We start from the raw sequence: 24,757 nt of genomic DNA on the forward strand, positions 1-24,757 counted from the left end.
GTTATTAAAGCTGGTTGGCTATCTTTGAAGGTGAAACCTTATATCCCTTCACCATTGCGATGTTATCTTTGCCAAATGTATGGCTATTTAAGCCAGAAATGCAAGGAAAAACTAAATAATAAGCCAGCTGTTTGTGCCAACTGTGGAAAAAATAGTCATGGAGTATGCTTAGAAAATCCAAATTGCATACATTATGGGGAAGCACACCCAGCTACATCTAAAAGCTGTGTTAAGTTTATTTTTGAAAAAGAAATTCAGGCCATTAGGACCATGGAAAGGGTTACTTTTAGAGGGGCTCGTAAAAGAGCTCTTAAAAAGCAGATAAGACCAGGGCAACCTTTTTCAATGGTTCTGAAGAAAAACTTACCAAAGCACACAGACGAAAATTATATCTCTACTTCTAAGATAAAGAAACAAATGAAAGTAGTCAAAGAGGTTGAAAGTCCCATCGAAAATCTATATCCAGAAATTGTAGAAAAATCAAAACAGATACTTAAAGATCTGAAAGTTATTCAAAAGCCAACTACTCCGATTCTAAACAATAGTACAAACCTCTCTCAGGCCGTGTCCTTACCTGATCTGATGGAGGTTCCTCTTGAAACCAATTTACCTGGTGACCCTGTAGTGGGGAAGGTGTAAAAACCTGACAGATCACAACCTTTCAATCGAAAAAGAGAGACCTCCATCTCTCTCGCCTCCTACCATAAGAAACATTAAAGTCACGACTTCAAATAAATATGATATCTTGTCTGCTAATGTTTCTGATCAACTAGAAGGTAAATTGAACCTATCAGAAATTCAAGTTGAGGTCCACCATCCTCCTCAACAATTAGATCAAAAGGACACAAAGAAAAAGAGGAACACAAAACCCACTATATCAAGATCCTCTCTAGAGATACCACCAGGAAATATTGTTAGATCAAATATTGCCAATGGGAAGACTTCATCTAAGGTGTCTTCCAAAAAATAAACCATAGCCTTTTCCTCCATTCTGCTATGAAATTGCCAGGGTTTAAGGGCGAAATATGAACAGCTTAAAAGCTCCTCATACGTGAGCTCTCCCCTATAACTGTATGTCTACAAGAAAGCAAGCTCAATGCTAATACTCCCTGTCCTCGAGAGTATGTTAGCTATAAGACACCATATGATCAACGAGCAGGGAGCCATGGGGGAAGTCTTATATACGTTTGTCTCTTACTAGTAGATCTTAATAGTAGACATCCTTTATGGGGTGATGTTTTGGCAAACACAAGGGGTAATATTATATCATCAATTTTGGAGAATGAAGATGTCGGACTCCTTAATACAGGAGAGCCCACACATTTCCATGTTCAGACCGGTACCTTGTCCTGCATTGACCTATCAGTTGCAAGCTCTAACTGTCTTCTCGATTTTAATTGGAGAACATTAGATGATTGGAATACTAGTGATCATGCACCAATCATTATAACACCAACAATGGTCCACCTTTACAGAGATCGCCTCGATGGAATCTTGATAAGGCGGACTGGGATAGATTTCAGGAGTTAAGTGAAATTGAAGGAAATGCAGAACAGTTTGAAAGTGTTGATGATGCCATAGACTTAATGGAACTCTTCACACAGCAGGATTCAATTCCATTCCCAAAACAACAGGGATATTCAGACGACGACCAGTCCCCTGGTGGTCATCAGAACTAACTGCCCTGCACAGAGCCAAAAGAAAGTCTTTAACTTGATTGAGCATATGCCGTACTGAGGAGAATTTATTCATTTACAAGAAATGTAGAGCACAGTTCCGTCGTGCCATGAAAGAAGCTAGGCGCCAGTCTTGGATGTCATTTGTTTCCTCCATTAACAGTAGAACACCAACATCATCTGTGTGGAGGAAAGTCAAAAAGATAGCAGGCAAATTCACCCCAAACCCACCACCAGTGTTAAAGGTAAATGGCTAGTATATAACTGGAGCAACCGAAGTTAGCAATGCCCTGGCTGACTATTTTTCAAATGTATCATGCAAGTGTGAAGCAGCTCCTGGTCACCAGTATAGGAGCATTGAAGAAAAGAAAGTTTTAAATTTCACAACAAGAAAGCAAGAGTCATACAATTCTCCTTTTACTGAAAGAGAATTTGATTTTGCTCTTGCAACGTGTAACGATACAGCCCCTGGACCCGATGGAATTCCATATGCAATGATTAAACATGTACTTTTTAATATAAAGTTATTTATTTTAAGCAATTTTAATAGAATATGGCATGATCAAAGTTATCCAAGTGTTTGGGAACTAGCCATTATTTTAGCCTTTTTAAAACCCGGTAAGGACAAGTTTTTAGCAGCAAATTATAGGCCAATTGCATTGACATCTTGTTTGTGCAAAATCATGGAGAAGATGGTCAATGTAAGACTGATGTGGTACCTTGAAAAGAAGGGTATTTTATCACCCATTCAATGTGGATTCAGAAATATGCATTCAACGACTGATGTGCTGATACGACTTGAGTCCTCCATTTGTGAAGCCTTTGCTTTCAAATAGCACCATGTGACAGTCTTTTTTGATCTTGAAAAGGCATATGATATCACATGGAGATCTGGTATACTTAAAAGAATCCATGAGTTTGGATTAAGAGGAGAGCTACCACTATTTATTCAGTCATTTCTTTCACATAGAGTTTTCCAAGTGAGAGTTGGGGAAACTCTATCAGAAAGTAAATGCCAGGAAGAAGGAGTTTCTCAGGGTAGTGTGCTGAGTATAACCCTTTTTTCATAAGCAATTAATGGGATTTCCTCAGTCATTCCCCGGGATGTTCTCGCAACATTATTTGTGGATGACCTCTCCATATCATTTGCTGCTGGAGCTAGAATGGCAGTGGTTGAGAGAAAAATACAACTCTATTGATAAAATTATCCAGTGGGCCGATATGAATGGATTTAAGTTCTCGACAAGTAAAACTACAATTGTCCATTTCTGTCGTATCCGGGGAGTACATCCAGACCCGGATATGTACATCAAAGGTCAATGGATCCCATGTGCAAGTGAAGCTAAATTTTTAGGGTTGATATTTGATTGTAGGCTTACATGGGTTTCTCACTTAAAAGCATTAAAAGCTAAATGTCTTGAGGCTCTGAATCTTTTAAAAGTATTGTCCCATACATCATGGGGGCAAACTGCATTACTATTTTAAGATTATATAAGGCCTTGATTTTTTCCAAAATTAGTTATGGATGTGAAATATACTTCTCAGCCACCCCAAGCCGGTTAAAAATATTAGATTTTATACATCATGCTAGTATTAGATTGTCCACAGGAGCATTTAGAACCTCACCTATCACAAGTCTCCTTGTTGATGCTGGGGAGTTGCCTCTAGACCTTTACCGAATGTCCTCTATTATTCGGTATTGGTTTAGATTGCAAAGACTCCCTAATTCTTTAGCCTTTCAGACTGCAAGCCTTGTAAGGCACTCAGCATACTTTGAGTTGCACGAAAAAAATCTCCTCAACCTTTTGGGTTTCGGGTAAAGCAATTATTAAACAATCTGGATATAATTAGAATTCAGGTGCTTCCATTCAAGGTATCATCAACGCCTCCATGGAAATTACCTGACGTATCTTTTTGTAAATACTTTATTGGAGTTAAGAAGAGCATGACTGACTTAGAATCCAAGTCTCTTTTTATGGAACTTGTTGCAGAACATACGGGATCGACTTTTATATATACTGATGGCTCCAACTCTGACGCTGGCGTTGGATTTGGAATACATAGTAATGATTTTAGTTGTAGAGGTACACTTCCTCTAACAGCTTCCATATTTACTGCCGAACTGTATGGCATACTAACCGCTATTGAGAAAATAGCTTTGGAAAAGGAGGGTAATTTTACAATTTTTAGTGATGCAAGGAGTGTACTTCAAGCTTTAGAAGTCTTTAATTCTAGTAACCCTCTTGTTTTAAAGATTTTAGAATGGCTTTTTATTATTGGACAGAGAGGTATAACAGTTCGATTTTGTTGGGTTCCAGCACATGTAGGTGTGTCTGGGAATGAGAAGGCAGATTTGCTGGTGAAGAATGCGGCATCCGAGTTGCTACCAAGTAGGTATACTGTATATCCCATTCCCTGTAATGATTTCCTACCTTACATCAAGAAATTGTTTTGTAATAAATGGCAGCCGCACTGGGATAGTTTAGATGGCAATAAAATGAGGGAAGTAACAAATATCATAATACCTTGGAGGTATAACATGATACCCCGAAAATGGGAGAAGACTCTCTGTCGCGTCCGTATCGGTCACACACGGTTGACACACGAGTTTCTGCTGAAGGGTCAACACCAACCATATTGCGACGACTGTTTGATACCCTTGACAGTGAGGCATTTGTTGACCGAATGCCTTAATTATAATAACTTAAGAAATAGATATCTGTTTGAGGGTCGAGGTGAGGATGGAAGGTTCATCCTTGCCAAGATTCTTTGACATGATGTGTCCTACTATGCGAGCGGCATTTTTAGATTTATTTCAGAAGAAGGTCTTCTGAAAACTATTCAACTATTATAATGATATCTTAACTTTTATGGTTTTAATTGAATTCTCATTTATTTTTCATATATAATAAGTGCTATCGGCGTCAATGACATTAGATGTCAGGATGCCAGAAAACTTTCAATCAATCAAACAATTATCGTTTATATAGGAAATATTTATTTTAATGCTGTTACTGTTCTTAAAATATTTTATTTTCATTGTTTCCCTTCCTCACTGGGCTATTTTCCCTGTTGGGGGTCCTGGCTTTATAGCACCCTGCTTTTCCAACTAGGATTGTAGCGTAGCAAGTAATAATAATAATGATAATAATAATAATAATAATATGATAGTGATAATAATAGACATAATTTTCATACTTTTAGGTGCGGAGTTGTTAATAAAAGGTGTTGGTATGCCCCTATGTCTGGTTAAAACTATGATTTTGTCCAAATGTTATTCTTACAAAATCGTTGTACTGAAACGTTCCAATCTTTTTTCTAATCAATTGGTTATTAATACAGCGAGCAAGAATTGAAAAGGCAAAAACATTCTCCTTGTTTTGTGATGGAACTCTAGAGTGCTTAATAAAAAGCAAATGTTGTGAATTGCATTAAAATTCGTGTTGTTTTTCATTTGACTGAACAATTCTGACCAATATCAGAGATAATTACAATCGTTAATTCTTTAGAATAAATATATAATTTTTCTTGTATATAATTTTTTCCCTATCATATAGATTGATTGGTCTAAAAAAGAATTATTGGGGTTTCTACAATTTTTCCAGAATGTCAAAAATAAGTATCTAATTTCTTTGTATGATATTTTCTTGGAAGAAGAAAACCGCTGCATTGTCAATATTATTTTAATGGTTATTATAATTATCATTACTAATATTATTACTATTGTTAGGGTTTCTACAAGCCAAACTGTAATATTATTTGGAAACACAAGTCAAAGGGCCCAGTAGGAAAAGCAAGCAGTGTATTATGGACAACATTTGAAGTAAGGAATATACTAAACTCAGTTCAGTGAAAAATGATCGAGAAGGGAGGTCATCTTCCCTCTCCCCCCTCCCACATCCCCATTCCCTACATCCACTTTCCTCTTCTCCCTCACCCTTCATGCAACTCCAACCGACCACCTATGTCACATCGGCTGTGTGGCTAATCTTTTTTTTTTTTCTTTTATCATAGACTGTTTCATTTTATTCCTCAACGTCAGCCTAGGCTTTTACCTCCTTCGCTGCTCATTCTCTTAACCTGCTGTTGCTCACCATCCTTGTGCCTCCCTGCCAAGAGCACACCAACCCCATCCCCTCCCTCCCTACTAACCATCACATACACTACTCGCTTGATGGGAAACCTTCCCTTTCATCAATTTCTTAACTATTTCCCTTATCCTTTCTTTACCGAAGAGGGCACTGCTTCTCTGAGCTAACACTTCCTTATCGATACAAGATATCCTCTTCCAATGTCATTAAAATCGATCTACCCTATTGCATAATTATTTTTTTTTATTCCTTGCAAGTGTGTGTGTGTGTGTGTGTGTGTGTGTGTGTGTGTGTGTGTGTGTGTGTGTGTGTGTGTGTGTGTAGTGCCAACATCTGGCACATGCACGTGGGAGGGTCCCCACACCTGTTCATATGCCATGGTTGGGATTAGGGGGAACTTTGATACAGAAAACATGCCTTGAATTTTACCTTAATAGTGGAGTGAAACAAAAGTTAGAATACTTTCATATGCAATTTACGAAATGCACCTATGTATATATATATATATATATATATATATATATATATATATATATATATATATATATATATATATGTGTATATATATATATATATATATATATATATAGAGAGAGAGAGAGAGAGAGAGAGAGAGAGAGAGAGAGAGAGAGAGAGAGAGAGAGAGAGAGAGAGAGTTAGAATTCTTTCATATACAATTTACGAAATGCACCAATGTATATGTATATATATATGTATATATATATATATATATATATATATATATATATATATATTATATATATATATATATATAGAGAGAGAGAGAGAGAGAGAGAGAGAGAGAGAGAGAGAGAGAGAGAGAGAGAGAGAGAGAGAGAGAGAGAGAGAGAGTTAGAATTCTTTCATATACAATTTACGAAATGCACCAATGTATATATATATATATAGAGAGAGAGAGAGAGAGAGAGAGAGAGAGAGAGAGAGAGAGAGAGAGAGAGAGAGAGAGAGAGAGATATTATCATCATTTTCATTATTATTATTATTATTATTATTATTATATTTTATTATTTATTATTATTAGCCAAGCTACATCCCTTTTTGGAAAAGCAGTATGCTACAATCCCAAGGGCTTGAGAGGGAAAGCAGCCTAGTGCAGAAACAGAAAGGAAATAGAGAGATAACAAATAAACTTTATATGCGAAATGATAAAAAATAAAGTATGTTAAAATCGATAACAACGTTTAATAAACTAGATTAGCCATATGTAAACTATGAAACATGATTTAATTTAACCTGTTCAACGAAAAAGTATTGGCAAGAAATTTGGACATCCGAGGTTCCACAGATTCAACCGCTAGATTAGGAAGATTATTCAACAATCTGGTCATAACTAGAATAAAACTTCTAGAATGCTGTGCAGTATTTAGCCTTACAATGAAAATGGCAATACTTTTAGAATAAACTGCATATTTACTACTATGTACAGGATGGTACTGTCTGGAAAGATCAGAATGCAAATGTTGGTCAGAATTATGAAAAATCTTATGCAACATTCACAAAGAACTAACTATATGACGGTGCTAGAGATTGCTATCAAAACTAGGCATAAGGAATTTAATATGCCACAAGTTTTTGCCCAACAAATTAAGGTGAGAGTCAACAGCGAAAGACCAGATCAGAGAACAACATTCAAAACAAGGTAGATTGAAAGAATTAAACATTACCTAAGGATACATTATCTCTAAAAATCTTAAAAGACTTTGTTAATGTGCTAGAAAAAGACAGGAACTTTTTCTCGAAAGTAAATTTGCAATCAAGAATCACACCTAGAATTATTATTGAGTTGTACATAGTAAAAATGACATATTCAATACACAGATCTCAGTGTTGAGGAGCCACTGTCCTAGACCTACTTAGAATCAAGATTTTGAGTTTTGTTAGGGTTTAACTTAATGGACCATAATTTAAACCATGCACCAATTTAGTTAATTTTTATCAAGGGATCCAACAACCACAGGCAACAACCACAGATAAGCATTCAAGAGATGGATTTCATGCAATAAGAGTAGCATTCATCTGCCTTACGCATTTATCTTGTTTTCTAGGCCAAAATACATATTGTGCATAAGTAATATGTAAAGTAATAGGGCGAGAACATTAACCTAAGCAACACCAGATATCACAATTCTATTGTCACAATGGTGTCCATCAACTACTAATCATTGCAATCTATTATTTAAGAATTCAATAATGATGCTATATAAAGACCCATCTAACAAGGGTCCCGTGATTAACATGGTCAAAGGCTTCACTAAAATATTAAGTTCCTGATCAAAGTCAAGGGATTTCCTTACAGCATTGAGGATTATTGCGTAAAGCCCACTTTACATGAACGGATTGAATCCACACGGTTTTGTCAGAGGGGATTAGAAATCAATGAAGATCAGTGAGGCCCTTCACATGGTGGAAAATGCCCCACCAGGTACAAGGCCTCCACCATCAAGTCCTTCATAAAGAGGCTCTCTCCCATTGCTCCCCTGGAAGGCTACCCATGAAGAACTGGATCGTAAATCACATGTCCTTGTGAACAATGGGTATCCCAACAGACCAGTCTATCGAGAGATCAAGAAAGATATCGGTACCTGGAAAGGGGCAGGGGACAGTGTAACAAAGTAAATGTTTACTATGAAGTAATCATGCATCGGAATTACCAACAAGAAGGAAAAGTCATTATGGACATCATATGGACCAACATCTTCCCCACACAAGATAACATGGAGCTTAACTTTGTGATCTATTATGAAAATGCCAAGAGGAAATCTTTGATCATGAAAAAACCACCAGCTCCTCCTTTGCAGGACAGTTTGAAGAAAATTTATGTGGTCTACTGTCTGAGGATGCCCAGGCAGCTACATCGGGATGACCACCATGCGGCTCTTTAAATGTCTCTCCTGTCATGTAGGCCTACGGCAAGGTGCCATTAAGGAACATTGCCAATAAACCCATAACAGTTCCATTTCATGAGAACACGCCATGTAAATATACCAAAATCATCAGCAGTGCCCCTGATGACAGGAGGTTTAGATTTCTGGAGTCCTTACTGGTCCAGCAGGAGAAACTTATTCTCAACACCAAGCAGAAATTTTTCTCCTACTTACCTGCTGAAGGAGCAATCATCCCCCCCCCCTGACTATGATCACCAATACCAATCACGACAGCACTGACAATGATAGCACCGATAAATGAAACAGCAGATTGCCTGGAATGGAGACTCTCCAGCAAGCGCCTCTGCTTATAGAAGAGCAGATTCCTCTAACCTGGAATCTCACCCATTTGATTCACTCGTGACCCAATCACCTGGGTCATTGGTCGTCCCAAAGCACGACTCTCTGTGCAGTTACTACATTTGTCCATGGGGCTTTGCCAGCCAATGAGAATTTAATGCCTGGAGTAAGAGCTACCTAGATTCATATGAATAGAGCCACGGAGCCCTCATTTATCACTTAAACTTCAAGCCTGATTATGAGCAGACGTACTTTGCTGCTTGAAACACGGGGCAGCTTGACCCCACCCCTGAAAACGACTAAAGATAGATTACTGAATCCTGAAACGCCCCTAGACTCCGTACATAAACTTATATTTAAATGTACTCTTTTGAATTAAAGAGTTCTTTCATTTAACGATAAATATATATCATTTCTAAGAATGAGAATAACACAGTTACTGGTAAATTGCAGTGCTATTGAGAAGATTAGATTAACAGAAGTTGTCTTATTATTATTATTATTATTATTATTATTATTATTATTATTATTATTATTATTATTAGCAGCAATAGTGACAGTAGCGGGAGCAAGAGCTGCAGTTTAAGTAATGTTACTTATTTTGTGTAATTATCGATTCTATCATCAACCTAATTCTTTAAATTCGATGAACACATGATGACCAATTCAAGCACATCATCAAAACGACCATTAACTCATAAGAATAAAATCCTGAAATAATTATTTATGCTAATGGCATATAGGCATTGCACGAGACTCTTGAAATTCTCTTAGCATAAAACTAATGAATTCTAAATTGTGATATGAAACTAAACACTAGCCCACAGAGACGGAAAGTTACCGTAGACACCTTTGTATGATGCGTTTCAGCAAATGAATGCTTAGATTTTCAAAAGAAAAAGCAAGCATTTCTTACAATAGATTTGCCACTTAATTGTAGGCTACTTACCATGATCGCCTAAGAGATTAGAGAAATGGTTTACAGTCTGTACTGCATGCGAGTTTTGTACTTATATCAGTTGGCCGACCGTGTGAGAAAACAGGCGTAGAATTCATGTGATACATGATTCGGCAAATTCAATGAAATGTATACTGTACCGAGAACTTCAAGATACCGCCTTTCTAGTCTTATTATTATGAGTACTTCGATTAAGCGCATTGTAGCTCACTTTAATAATCTGATAAGATGTTCGTGGGAATTTAGACTAAAAATATATTTGTAAACAAAAGTTAGGAAACGGCATACAAGAAAAAATAACCTTGTCGAAAGGTATCGGATTTTTTTTTTTTGGGGAGGGGGGGATGAAGTGATAAAATTATATAACAAGGGAAATCCTTACCATGAAAGATATTGAAAAAAAAGATATTTATTTGGAAACAAAAAATACTATTGTATAACATGAAAATATCTGGTCTTAGAGCCAACTGCAATCTTGAACAGATGTTATCGGGTAGACTTTACATTGCAAATACCCCAAGCCATTTCTCACATAGGGTGGGTAACACAAATTGACTATCATTAAAAAATTATCGCTTTGAAAGCGTGTCTTTGTAACTGAGCTATGAAGAATTTCTAAGCTCATTTCTAATCTATAGTAAGTTACGTTTTTGAATGAAAATCTAAGTTCCTTGACAGCATTCTTCATGGATTGACGGAGATGTTAAAGAAATTACCCATTGAAGGAATTGTGTCGTTTGTATATTGTAAATGTACTGTGATTACTTAATTGTTTTAGAGCAATCAAAGGACTGGAAGATCCATGCAATATCGAGACAGTTAATAAAGTGATTAAAGACTTAATAGGTTATGTACAGATGTCGAAATTCAATTTCATTATTTGTTATAATTTGAATTGAATACTTTACTCATTTCATCCTTTCCCAATTCTTTTATTCATTAGTACACCCACCAACAAAACCGGTGTCACCTGGCCAGACCTGACTTAGAGAGATCATGCCCCTCTTGCCCTGAAAGGTGGATGACGTTAAACAATCGAGACATCGTTAGGATGGTTCGAATGTGAGGAGGAGGGAAATTACTGATATCACTCAAAGAAATGCGATGAAGAGAGAGAACTTTTTTATTCTTTTAAGAAATGTAATCTAATATTATTTCGAAACTAATTCATCAAAAGATTTTATCATAACTTCTTATTTGAATTTTCCTATCCTATTTCTATAAAAAAAATTTTGAATAATATTGGAACTGACTATTCATATCAATATTCATAACACGGAAATATTCCTCGTTTGCATTTTCTTAGGCATTCCTCTCTCTCTCTCTCTCTTTCTCTCTCTCTCTCTCTCTCTCTCTCTCTCTCTCTCTCTCTCTCTCTCTCTCTCTCTCTCTCCACAAAATTACACACTGTGGCCTATCTACACATTGTTTACTCAAATTATCTGGTTCGGCGTCAATAACCTTAGATGTCAGGATAACAAAAAACTCCTAACCAACCAGTCAATCAATCAAATTATATGGGCAAGTCGCTCACTCCCAGGCGAACTCCCTTCCCTGGTGACGATTGCTCAATGCTCAAAGGTCCAAGTCTAGCTGGCTTCACCCTTCCCAAGGCAAAAGGAAATATTTCCTTAGCATTGAGTATTCGTATTATTACGATGTTTTTTTGTCGTTTCATGTCCTGATGTCCAACACCTTGAAAGTGTTCCACCGGTAAGCTCTTCAAGAAATCCATTACGATATTTGTTCAATAAGTCTTTCGCATATTTACTTCGTTATTTATAGTTTTAATATAATTCTAAACACCTGGAAAGCAAAGTAGTATTTTGTTTTTCATTTACTAAAAAACTTCCACCAGAAGGATCTTATAACTGTGAGACCTTTAAACCTCAAACATTGGGGATAGGGGTAGAGGGATACAACCAGGTGGGGGTTAAAGATGATGGTGGAGAGGTGGCAATTGGGTGATCTTAATGTATGGCTTGACGAGGTTTTCTTATTAACATTAATGAAGTGATGATGATGATGATAATAACCCTATTGATAACATTTAATATCACTGATTACAACTCGCAATGAAAACGGGCATATATCATTCTAACATTGTTTTTAGGTGGTCATTGAACATCTTTGGAACATGGGATCTTCACCCGAAAGAAATACAATTCCAACACCAACTTGCAAAGTAGTTAGCGGTTTTGTTTGATCCTTGGGAACATCCAAATAATATAAAATGTTGGATACAGGTTATATATATATATATATATATATATATATATATATATATATATATATATATATATATATATATATACTGTATATATATATATATATACATTCAGAGAGAGAGAGAGAGAGAGAGAGAGAGAGAGAGAGAGAGAGAGAGAGAGAGAGAGGAAGTCTCAAAGACTTTTTAGTCCGTTTGCAGATACTCCATATGCTCTTTGGTAGAACGATTTAGTTTAAGCATTTGGAGAGTTCTTAAGGTCTTATCTAACTTATTCTAGAACTCGAGAGAGAGAGAGAGAGAGAGAGAGAGAGAGAGAGAGAGAGAGAGAGAGAGAGAGAGAGAGAGAGAGAGAGAAGGAGAGAGAGAGAGCAGCTGCTAGAATAATGCAAACAAAGTATATATGATTCCCACGTATATTGATTGGAATAGTCAGTTCCCACAACATTGAAGGGTCTTCCATATAAAAATGTAATAAGGAATTTAAATATATCGGTGTTATTATATTTTTCGATAACTATTCTCGAAAATTATTGCATTTCTTAAGAAATAAGAGATAAGACCTCTCTATCTCTTTTATATATATACTGTATATATATATATATATATATATATATATATATATATATATATATATATATATATATATATATGTATATATATACATATATATGTATATTATGTTTTCATATTTATATTTATATATAATATAAATATGTAGATATTATATATATACATATATATATATATATATATATATATATATATATATATATATATATATATATATATATGTATATATATACATACATATATATATATATATATATATATATATGTATATATACATATATATATATATATATATATATATATATATATATATATATATATATATATATATATATATATATATATATATATAGTCAATCCTCGCACTTCTTTGACTGATATCGGTAATTACCCTCATCCTCACATTCGTACCATCCTAACGATATCTTGGTTGTTTAGATGTCAGGCCACCTTTTAACCTTTCAGGGCAAGAAGGACATGATATATCCAAGTTGGGTCTGGCGAGGCGACACCGGTTTTGTTGCTGGGTGTACATTGGTGCTGCCCCATGTTATCCCTAACATTTTTGTCATAAAGAGGTATAGGATCTCAACAGTATTAAATTGAATTATGGTTTCTTTTGTTAACATTCATTTTTTGGGGTGCTTCTGAAAAATAAAATTTTTAAAAATTAGTTTGTAATTTTCCTAGCTATGCAAACTTCAGCTATTCTAAGATATGAGCAAATGTTTATTGGATCTGGAATTGCCGTTGAAGTCTATAACGAGGTAGTTAATGGCTGGTGGTGAGGGTCGCGCCCACTCTGCTGTCAAAGCCTCTACACATTTTATCTTCAGCTCAGGTCAGGACTGAGATGGGGGGTTGAGGTGGAAATTTTAAAGGTCTCAGGTTAAAGCTTGGAAAAAACACAAGTTACCTTGAAAATTCGGTACTTGTTCCTAAGCATTTAAAAACTTTTCACCCTTTAAATTAGGGAGACACTTGGTGGATACGAAGTCCCCCTTAGAACTGAACTGGTCGACTCCAAAGAAAAAATTCCTTGGAACATGGCAGTCTCCCTGGTCCATATAGGAACGAGTAAGATGATTCAAGCAACCTTCTACGTGCCCATCATTAAGGTGAGAAGGCTAATAGGGCCTTGCCAGTACTGGGTTTTGTTGGAATAACCTAGAAGATATACTATGCAGAGGGAAAAGGGCCAGGGTCTTCTGATATGTAGTCTTTTCTATATTGGGTGGCCTAAGAGAGTTTTTTTTTTTTTTGGCGGGGGGGAACCCTATTGGGACTTTGTTGGTGAAGGAATGAGACAGTCTGCTGTAGAATGAAATACCTAACACATGATGGCCAATGACCAGGTTTTCATTCTGCTAACTTCCCTCTCATAAAGGGAAGATGTGGAAGAACTATTTCTTGAAGATCCAATCTAATAAGAATGGGGCTCAGGGTAAAGTTTTAGATTCAACCAAATTGGGAAATGTATTATATTAATATATTTTCCTAGTAAAGCACGTGATAACAAAAAACTTTCTCTCAATACATTATTGACGCTGATGTCTACTTACAGAGATAATTATTTCAGTTAATGTAGGTCTGCATTTTATTTCTAAGTGTTTTGTATACCTTTACGCTGCCACGGGACCTAGCTCTTGTTCGTTTGTATGTCTGTTTTCATCTTACTTGGCTCCGCCCCATTGCGTAATGTGACAATATTTACTTGAATGCGCATTTGCTCCTCCCACTAATGTCGCTCCTCCAATCTAAATACTACTGGGTTCTTTTCAAGGGTTATTATTGGACGATTCATTGGTCTCTCAGTCTTGTTTCAAGGATCTGTTTTTCGTGCAATATAACATTGTAAACGATAGTATTTTGTTTTTTTCCCTATTTCATTATGGGAGAAACCCGTGATTGTCGTTTGTTTTCGGTTTTCAAAAGTTCCGGTTTCTATATTTTCATCACACGTCACTTAACTGTCATGGATCCTCCGGTACGGTTGTGTGAAATATGTCGTTATTCCTATTTTGATGTGATCGGCCGATTTCATGGGAATTATAATGGAACTCCTGAAGTAGTGAATCGTTTTCTAAGGGAGCATTCCGTATTACCTTTAAGTGTCCAGTGTGGTAAATGTGATTCGCCTTTACATTTTCGTGAGGATAGACATGTGTGGTATTGTACCAAATCTGAACGTATTCCAGTACTTGATGATTCAGAAGAGGGTCAACCACAACCTTCCACATCTTCATCGTCATCTTCCGTTTAAGGTAAGAAGTGATTTAACAAAATATATATATTCAAATTTACCCCTGGTTAAAGGGGGGGTCGCAGGGGGGGCGAAGCCCCCCTCGGTAGGGGTACAGGGCCCCTAGGTTAGGTTAGGTGGGTTTGTTAGGTTCTGTGGTGCCCTGAAAATTACTGTGGCCTTAAGGGGGGGTCGCAGGGGGGGCGAAGCCCTCCCCGGTAGGGGTACAGGGCCCCTAGGTTAGGTTAGGTGGGTTTGTTAGGTTCTGTGGTGCCTTGAAAATTACTTTGGCCATAAGGGGGGTCGCAGGGGGGGCGAAGCCCCCCCCCGGTAGGGGTACAGGGCCCCTAGGTTAGGTTAGGTGGGTTTGTTAGGTTCTGTGGTGCCCTGAAAATTACTGTGGCTTTAAGGGGGGGGTCGCTGGGGGGCCCTACCCCCCTCCCCCCGGTAGGCCTAGTTAGGGGTATGGGGGAGGGGTGCTGGAACATTAATTATTCATTTATTGCAAATATCATTCAATGCCCCAACACCCTCCCCCCCCCTTCCCCCACCCAAAACCCCGGTTCCCAAAGGGTGTCCCCCATAATTGGTGGGATGAACTAGGGTATACATAGTAAATCTCTAAATCGGTTGGTTTGCAGTCAAAATAAACGTTAAATTCATTGAAACCACACTATTTCTGATGCAACAAATATATTTTTATTGCATTTTTCCAAATTTGGCTGAAACTAAAAATTTACCGGGCTCAGAAATGTAGCCTACCAGCATCAATGCCAGATCCCACATGTAATGGAACAAATGCTTCATCCACAAGTAGGGGGGAAAGAAAAAAAGAAGCATAAGTGTCAGTCATTCTACCTTTCCTCCAGACTTACATCGAATACATTATCATATACAAGATGCTTCCTGTTATGTATAGAAGCTAGGCTGGCTTCACAACTAATAGAGCCGCTACCACATTGTTAAGAGCAAAACTGTTGAAATACTTGTTGTTATACTCCCTGAAATAGAAGGTTATGAAGGTTGTTTGACACTTTCAATACCCCTGACATCATGAGCTTTAGTTCCACCAGGTACCTCGACCCCCTCAAAAGTCGAAGAGTATCCTCTTTAAATATCTTACTAAACCAGAAAGAGAATATTCTTTACACCCCTGTCTCAGTTCTCTCAGTGCTAAGAAAAGTCTCTCTGGCAATCAAATCTGAGAGGACTAGTCCTCTTCTGATAGCACTGCAGAGTCTTTGTGGGATACAAAAGTATCTCCTCTTGTTTGCTACCTGAGGCCTCATGAAGAAATTGGATGGAGAGGGTCTCTAACCTTGGTTGTTTGACGTCGGTTTCTGGGTTGGTCACTATTTTGGGCACAAAAGTAAAAGACCTTCTTTCAAGCTTTTAGGAAGAACAAGAAAGTCTGTGCAACTCACCAACTTTTTGACAAAGGAACTGCTAGCATAAAGAGTCTTGAGGGTTAAAACTCTGTCTAATGATCTCAAAGGCTTATGTGGTGCATGTATAAGAAAGTTCAGAACATGGGCCATGTCCTACTCCGGGGACCCGAGGTTCTGGGAGGGGCAAAACTACTAAAAGGTTCTTCACAAGCATCATCAACTCTCACAAGGAGAGGTTTATGCTTTTGTCAAATGGGAAGGTTCAAGGTTATGCAGGAGCCTTCCACAGTCGTGACCGAGGTACTTCTTAGCGAAGATTGACATGAAAGTCCGGGATCTGCGCTAAAGATGCTAACAGATCGGGATATCACTCTACATGGGGCTTTTTGGGAGTAACCAGGTTTATATGAAACCTTTTACTTACTTTACTTTGATGGCTGCTTTTCCGGTCCCATGCAGGAGAACCCCACTCTCTACAGGGCATCCACTGTCGTTTTACCTTGTTCGTTCAGAGTATTTAACGTTTCATATTGCGTTTTGTTAATTTACCCTTAAATCTTCACTGTTGTATGACTGTTGAAATAAGAAAGTCTTCAGTTTCCTCTTGAAAGCTTTAATGTCTTCAATCATTTGAATGTTTCGTGGGAGCTTATTATATAGTCTCAAGGCTGCATATTTGAAGGCTCTGGAGCCTAAAGGAGACATAAATCTAGGTTCCAACAGTTTTAAGCCATCTGTAATTATTCTCGTGCCGGCACGGTTTGTTGGCTGCGCAATATGTAGCAATTCTCTTAAGTATTTTGGATGCCCGGTTCTGATAACTTGGTGGGTAATTGTACATATTTTAAATTCAATTCTCGCTTTAATTGGCAGCCAGTGAAAATTGATTAGTATAGGAGTGATCCTTTCTCTAGGTGGGACACCTTTTATCAGTCTTGCTCCTCTGTTTATTATGTTTTGTAATTTCTTAAGTTGCACTTTTGGTAAATTGTAAAAGATAGAGTTGCAGTAGTCAATCCTGGTAATAACACAGTTTATCACAAGTTTCTTTACAGAATTTTCGTCCAGGTACTTTTTTATAAACGCAATATTTCTTAGATGATAACCAGCAGTTTTTATTACATTATTTATTTAGGCATTTAGAGACAGGTTACAGTCAATAAATACACCTAGATCTTGAACTTTACTAGATATCGGCACCGAGTCATTATTTATGTTCATTTGAATATCACCTAAGCTTCTCACGCTGTTTCTCTTGCCCATCACCATGAATTCAATTTTATTCTCATTTAATTTTAGTTGTTTAAATGTCATCCATTCTCTAACACTATCAAGGATTCGATTTAGAGTTTCAGTAGTGTCATGTATATCATTTATGAAGAAGTAAAATTGTGTGTCATCTGCAAATAGTTTGAACTGGCATGATCAATGTTTGATTGATTAGCCAGTGAATGAGACTGAACAGATGAAACGAGTAGGTTTCTCTGGTTATATCTGGCTGACTCCTCTATTGTGGGATTTGCCACCCATATGTGTGTTTGCTTGTCAATTTGAAAAGAAAAAGGGGAAATATGCCTCCTTGGTCGTTGATGTATTGTTGCTCAATAACACTACGTAATGCTTAATCAAAAGTTCCTGGAATGCTTGTACAGTACATTCCCTCTACAATGTTGATGCAGATCCATTTCTTCTGTTAACCACTCACTTGAAGCAAATAGGTCACCCCGGTGAAAACACTACCTCTTCTTCAACACATGTAAAAAGTGTTGGATGGCTGGAGGTGAGGTGGAGAGAGAGACCACTGATGAAGTTAATATTATCCAGCTACCAAGAAAGATCGGCCTCAATGGAACAGAATAAAATGGAGAATTTCTGGATGCTGACCAGTTATCATCCAACAGCACTGGTAGCTACTTGGTTGGGTTCACTGACAAGGGGGTTCTCACAATATTGCAGTGGATGCTCCAAAAGGCAATAAGCTCTTCCCAGTTCACATGTGAAGGATTATCTTCACACTTTATATCCTATATTTATTTAGCTCATGCATGATGTAGGCTACTTATCTTTTCCGTTTTCTCGCGTTGATTTCTTTACCTACTCTCGCCGTTTTGTATTCTATCTATGAAAAATCTGTTTGTGACGTCACGGCAGGGAGACTTCAACAATATATGCATAAAATAGTTCTTTTTTCAATATTAATCTTACCCGATAATCATGTAGCTGTCAACTCCGTTGCCCGACAGAAATCTACGGACGGGATACGCCAGCGATCGCTATACAAGAGGGGGGTGTACTCACCAGCGCCATCTGTGGTCAGGTACGCCAGTACTTCTTGTCAACACCACCTCAATTTTTCCTCTGTCGTGCCGCCGGCAAGACCTACATGGATACGCTGTTGATTTTGGAGTCTTTGTTCACGGTTTTGGTGAAGTATTGCTCTGAAATTTAGCCTTCGCTATACAGGAAGCTTTTCCCTTAGCTTAGATAGCTTTTGGAATTAAATTGATTTAATGGTTAACGATCTTTGCTTTAATTTGGAATCCCCCCTGACTGTTCTCTAATTCAAGATGTCCGACCACTCTCAAGCTCCTAGACAAAGGCGATGTAGTGTTAGGACTTGTAGTAGGCGTCTTCCGAAGGCCTCGGTTGATCCTCACACCGTTTGTTCCGACTGTAGGGGAAAATCCTGTCAGTTGGAAGATCGATGTGAGGAATGTTCCGGGCTTTCGGAATTCGATTTTAATGAATTCCTCAAGTATACGGCTAGGTTAGAGAGGGAGAGAGTTAGGAGGAGTTCTTCTCGCTCTTTGGTTTATTCCTCCCCCCATGATCCTCAACCTTTTCCTTCCCCTGTAGTGGTGACCCCCGAACCTATTACGAGTGCTCAGCCTGATATGTCGGATATGTTACGTGCCATTCAGGCTCTAGGTGATAAGGTGGAGTCTTTAGTGAGTGACCACAATCTTCTCTTGGCAGATGTCAAGGAACTTAAAGTGAAAAGTGCAGTGGGAAGTGGTAGTGCCAGTGCTGTGCCTAGTTTCAGTGTCAGTGTTGCGCATGAGGATACTTCTGTGCATGCCAGTCGTCCTCCCAGTCCGGGACCTCTTGCAAGCTCCCAAGCCCAGGGGAGAAGCAATGTCGAAGGGCAAAAGGGTTCGGCAGGCCTTGATCGGCGCACAGTTGTATCCTCAGTGGTTGCGGGCGTATCTGATAGAGATCGTCACTTCCACTCCCAGACGATTGAGCCCTTTATTTCCTCGTCTGCGGAAGAAGTTTCCAGGAGGAAACGCTGGACCCAGGTCTCACGACCTCTTAAGCGTAAGGTCCAGACCGAGCGAGTCCAACAGCCCAGGTGTAGCCACTGGGCCAGTTCGGACTCGCCGCAGTCATCTGATGGCTGCACGCCTCCTAAGAGAGGTAAAGCGATGCCTCAACAGGCCTCTGCTCCAACTTCTGTTGATCCCAAGTTGTCTATGCTGCAGACAATGCAGTCTCAGCTTGCGGTGTTGATGCAGGAGTTTCAGGCAGAGAAGGTTAGCACACCTCCTCCTGCGAGCGCTCCTCCACCTCTGCGCAGTCCACCCTGCCAGACGTATGATGTTGAGGCTCCTCCTGCCTCCATGCGTGAGCTGCCGCATTGGGAGTTGCCAGGTACCAGCGCTATGCAGCAACCTCCACTTTCCTTGAGGCAGGAGCCTCTTGCTATGCGGCAACCTCCTCAACCCTTGAGGCAGGGGCCTCATGCTTTGCAGCAACCTCCTCTTCCCTTGAGGCAGGAGCCTCATGCGTTGCGGCAACCTCCTCCATCCTTGAGGCAGCAGCCTCATGCGTTGCAGCAACCTCCACCATCCTTGAGGCAGCAGCCTCATGCTATGCGGCAACCGCCTCAACTCTTGAGGCAAGAGCCTCAACTCTTGAGGCAAGAACCTCAACTCTTGAGGCAAGAGCCTCAACTCTTGAGGCAAGAGCCTCAACTCTTGAGGCAAGAGCCTCTCTCTGCGCAGCCACCTCCTCAACCCTTGAGGCAGACGCAACTCTTGAGGCAGGAATCTCATGCTATGAGGCCGCCGCCTCAACGCATGCAGCAACCGCATTCTTCGCAGCATGAGCCTCTTCCCATTCAACATGAACCGCATACTATGCAGCATGAGCCTCATGCCTTACAGCATTCGCTTCTGACCACGCTTGCTCCTCAGACCTCCGCAGAACCTCCTTCATCCCAGCCTCATGACTTTGTCATTGCCAGCCCTCATCCTCTTCAGCAGAGACTTGATGATGGATCCGCAAGTGCGCATGCACCCGTTCTTCAGGATTCAGCCATTCAGCATACCGCTTTATCGTTACCTCTCGCTTCTCAACCCTCAGGTGATGAGGTTTCTGAGGATGAAGCTGCTCACCTGGATGATCCTTCTTCTGATGTGGAGGAACACAAGTCGTCGCCACCTTCCATAGACTTTCGTAAGATCCTGACTCTCCCCGTAGGTCGGCTATGAGACGCTCTAAGGTCTGCTGGACCTTTTCTGATCTGGACCACTTCTTGAAGGGAGTCTTTCGCGCCTTTGAAATTTTTAATTTCCTCGACTGGTGCCTGGGGGCCTTGAGCAAGAAGACTGCCCCTTCTGACAAAGACTCGGCCATGCTGATCATGTCCTGTATGGACAGAGCAATTCGCGATGGTTCTGGCGAACTTGCTTCTATTTTTGTCTCAGGAGTCCTCAAGAAAAGGGAACATCTATGCTCCTACCTTTCTACTGGTATCACCTCTTGCCAGAGGTCACAGTTACTGTTTGCTCCTCTCTCCAAGTTCCTGTTTCCGGAGGAGCTAATCAAAGAGATGGCTGCGGCTCTTATCCAGAAAGATACGCATGACCTCATGGCCTCTTCAGCACGTAAGGCTAAAATTGTACCTTCAGTGCCGAGAACTTACCGCACCCCGGTGGCTGATACACCTGCTACCAGATTCATTCCGCCCTTTCGTGGCAGAGCCCCCAGCCGAGGAAGTTCCCGTCCAGACGGTCACAGGGGCAAGTCCAAGAAAGGTGCCAAGTCCACGAAAAGCAAGCATTGACTTTCCTCCTCTCCAGACAGCTGTAGGAGCCAGACTCAAGACCTTCTGGCAAGCCTGGGAAAGAAGAGGTGCAGACGCTCAGTCTGTCAAGTGGCTAAGGGAGGGTTACAGAATTCCGTTCTGCCGCAATCCCCCTCTGACCACATCTCCCATCAACCTCTCTCCCAACTACAAGGAGAAGGACAAGAGGCTAGCGTTACATCAAGAGGTGTCGCTCCTGTTACAGAAGGAGGCAGTGGTGATAGTCCGGGACCATCAATCCCCGGGCTTTTACAACCGTCTCTTCCTGGTGGCCAAGAAGACAGGAGGTTGGAGACCGGTGCTGGACGTCAGTGCGCTCAATGCTTATGTCACCAAGCAGACGTTCACAATGGAGACGACGAAGTCGGTCCTAGCAGCGGTCAGGCAGGAGGACTGGATGGTCTCGTTGGATCTGAAAGACGCCTACTTTCACGTTCCCATCCATCCAGACTCCTAACCTTTTCTGAGATTCGTCTTTGGAGAGGTTGTGTACCAATTCCAAGCCCTGTGTTTTGGTCTAAGCACGGCACCTCTTGTGTTTACGCGACTGATGAGGAATATTGCGAAATTCCTTCACTTGGCGGACATCAGAGCCTCCCTTTATTTAGACGACTGGCTTTTAAGAGCCCCCACAAGTCGTCGCTGTCTGGAGAGTCTCAGATGGACTTTGGATTTGACCAAGGAACTGGGTCTCTTGGTCAATTTAGAGAAGTCCCAGCTTGTTCCTTCCCAAACCATCGTTTACCTGGGAATGGAGATTCAGAGTCGAGCTTTTCGGGCTTTTCCGTCGGCCCCAAGAATCAACCAAGCCCTAGAGTGCATCCTGAGCATGCTGAAGAAGAACAGATGCTCGGTGAGACAGTGGATGAGTCTAACAGGGACTCTGTCATCGTTAGCCCTGTTCATCGAGTTAGGGAGACTCCACCTCCGCCCCCTTCAGTACCATCTAGCAGCTCACTGGAACAAGGATATGACGCTCGAGGCGGTCTCTATTCCTGTTTCCAAAGAGATGAGGGCTACTCTAACGTGGTGGAAGAGCAACATTCTTCTCAAGGAGGGTCTCTCATTAGCTGTTCAGACCTCCGACCTTCATCTCTACTCGGACGCATCAGACTCGGGCTGGGGCGCGACATTGGACGGACAGGAATGCTCGGGGACATGGAACCAGGAACAGGAAACGCTTCACATCAATTGCAAGGAGTTGTTGGCAGTTCATCTGGCCTTAATGAACTTCAAGTCCCTCCTGCTAAACAAGGTGGTGGAGGTGAACTCCGACAACACCACAGCCTTGGCGTACATCTCCAAGCAGGGAGGGACTCATTCGAGGAAGCTGTTCGAGATAGCAAGGGACCTCCTCATTTGGTCAAAAAGTCGAAAACTCACGCTGGTAACGAGGTTCATTCAGGGCAGTATGAATGTCTCGGCAGATCGCCTCAGCAGGAAGGGTCAAGTCATCCCCACAGAATGGACCCTTCACAAGAACGTGTGCAGCAGACTTTGGGCCCTGTGGGGTCAGCCAACTATAGATCTGTTCGCTACCTCGATGACCAAGAGGCTCCCATTGTACTGTTCCCCGATTCCAGACCCGGCAGCAGTTCACGTGGATGCTTTTCTGCTGGATTGGTCCCACCTCGATCTGTATGCATTCCCGCCGTTCCAGATCATCAACAGGGTTCTTCAGAAGTTCGTCTCTCACGAAGAGACACGGCTGACGTTGGTTGCTCCCCTTTGGCCTGCAAGAGAATGGTTCACAGAGGTACTGCAATGGCTGGTCGACGTTCCCAGGACTCTCCCTCTAAGAGTGGACCTTCTACGTCAACCTCACGTAAAGAAGGTACACCCAAGCCTCCACGCTCTTCGTCTGACTGCCTTCAGACTATCGAAAGACTCTCTAGAGCTAGAGGCTTTTCGAAGGAGGCAGCCAGAGCGATTGCCAGAGCAAGGAGGATATCCACTCGCAGAGTCTATCAATCTAAGTGGGAAGTCTTCCGAAGCTGGTGCAGAGCCAATGCAGTTTCCTCTACCAGTACCACTGTAACCCAAGTTGCTGACTTCCTGTTACATCTTAGGAATGTTAGATCTCTTTCGGCTCCTACGATCAAGGGGTACAGAAGTATGTTGGCAGCAGTTTTCCACCACAGAGGCTTGGATCTTTCCTCCAACAAAGATCTGCAGGACATCCTTAGGTCTTTTGAGACCTCTAAAGAACGTCGCTTGTCCACTCCAGGCTGGAATCTAGACGTAGTCCTAAGGTTCCTTATGTCATCTAGATTTGAGCCTCTCCAGTCAGCCTCTTTCAAAGACCTTACTCTCAAAACTCTTTTCCTCGTCTGCCTTGCAACAGCCAAAAGAGTAAGTGAGGTTCACGCCTTCAGCAGGAACATAGGATTCACATCTGAAACGGCTACATGTTCCCTACAGCTCGGTTTTTTGGCAAAAAATGAGCTTCCTTCACGTCCTTGGCCTAAATCGTTCGAAATTCCTAGCCTTTCCAACATGGTGGGTAACGAACTGGAGAGAGTTCTTTGCCCTGTCAGAGCTCTTAAGTACTATCTTAAAAGGTCAAAACCTTTACGAGGACAATCAGAGGCCTTATGGTGTGCTATTAAGAAACCTTCGTTGCCTATGTCTAAGAACGCAGTTTCTTATTACATAAGGCTTCTGATTAGAGAAGCTCATTCTCACATGAAGGATGAAGACCTTGCTTTGCTGAAGGTAAGGACACATGAAGTGAGAGCTGTGGCTACTTCAGTGGCCTTCAAACAGAACCGTTCTCTGCAGAGTATTATGGATGCAACCTATTGGAGGAGCAAGTCAGTGTTTGCATCATTCTATCTCAAAGATGTCCAGTCTCTTTACGAGAACTGCTACACCCTGGGACCATTCGTAGCAGCGAGTGCAGTAGTAGGTGAGGGCTCAACCACTACATTCCCATAATCCCATAACCTTTTTAACCTTTCTCTTGAATGCTTTTATTGTTGTTTTGGGTTGTTACGGTGGGCTAAGAAGCCTTCCGCATCCTAGTTGATTTGGCGGGTGGTCAATTCTTTCTTGAGAAGCGCCTAGGTTAGAGGTTGTGTTGAGGTCCTTTAGTATGGGTTGCAGCCCTTTATACTTCAGCACCTAAGAGTTGTTCAGCCTCCTAAGAGGACCGCTGCGCTCAGTAAGGAAGACGTACTTATTAAAGGCAGAGTAATGGTTCAAGTCGACTTCCTTACCAGGTACTTATAATTTCATTTGTTATTTTGAATAACTGATAAAAATGAAA

General features: G+C 40.5%; 1 protein-coding gene across 1 annotated transcript in view; it reads right to left on the minus strand.

The window, feature by feature from the left end:
* The window catches only part of LOC137639904 (dipeptidyl peptidase 1-like), a 54,101-nt gene extending 43,985 nt beyond the window's left edge, over positions 1-10,116 (minus strand). The window contains exon 1 of the mRNA XM_068372179.1: positions 9,962-10,116. Coding sequence (XP_068228280.1) covers positions 9,962-9,964 — 3 coding nt within the window. The 5' untranslated portion in view covers positions 9,965-10,116. The remainder of the gene's footprint in view (positions 1-9,961) is intronic.
* Positions 10,117-24,757: the final 14,641 nt, after the last annotated feature.

This window comes from Palaemon carinicauda, chromosome 4, assembly GCF_036898095.1.
Source record: "Palaemon carinicauda isolate YSFRI2023 chromosome 4, ASM3689809v2, whole genome shotgun sequence".
NCBI classification, from domain to species: Eukaryota; Metazoa; Arthropoda; class Malacostraca; order Decapoda; family Palaemonidae; genus Palaemon; species Palaemon carinicauda.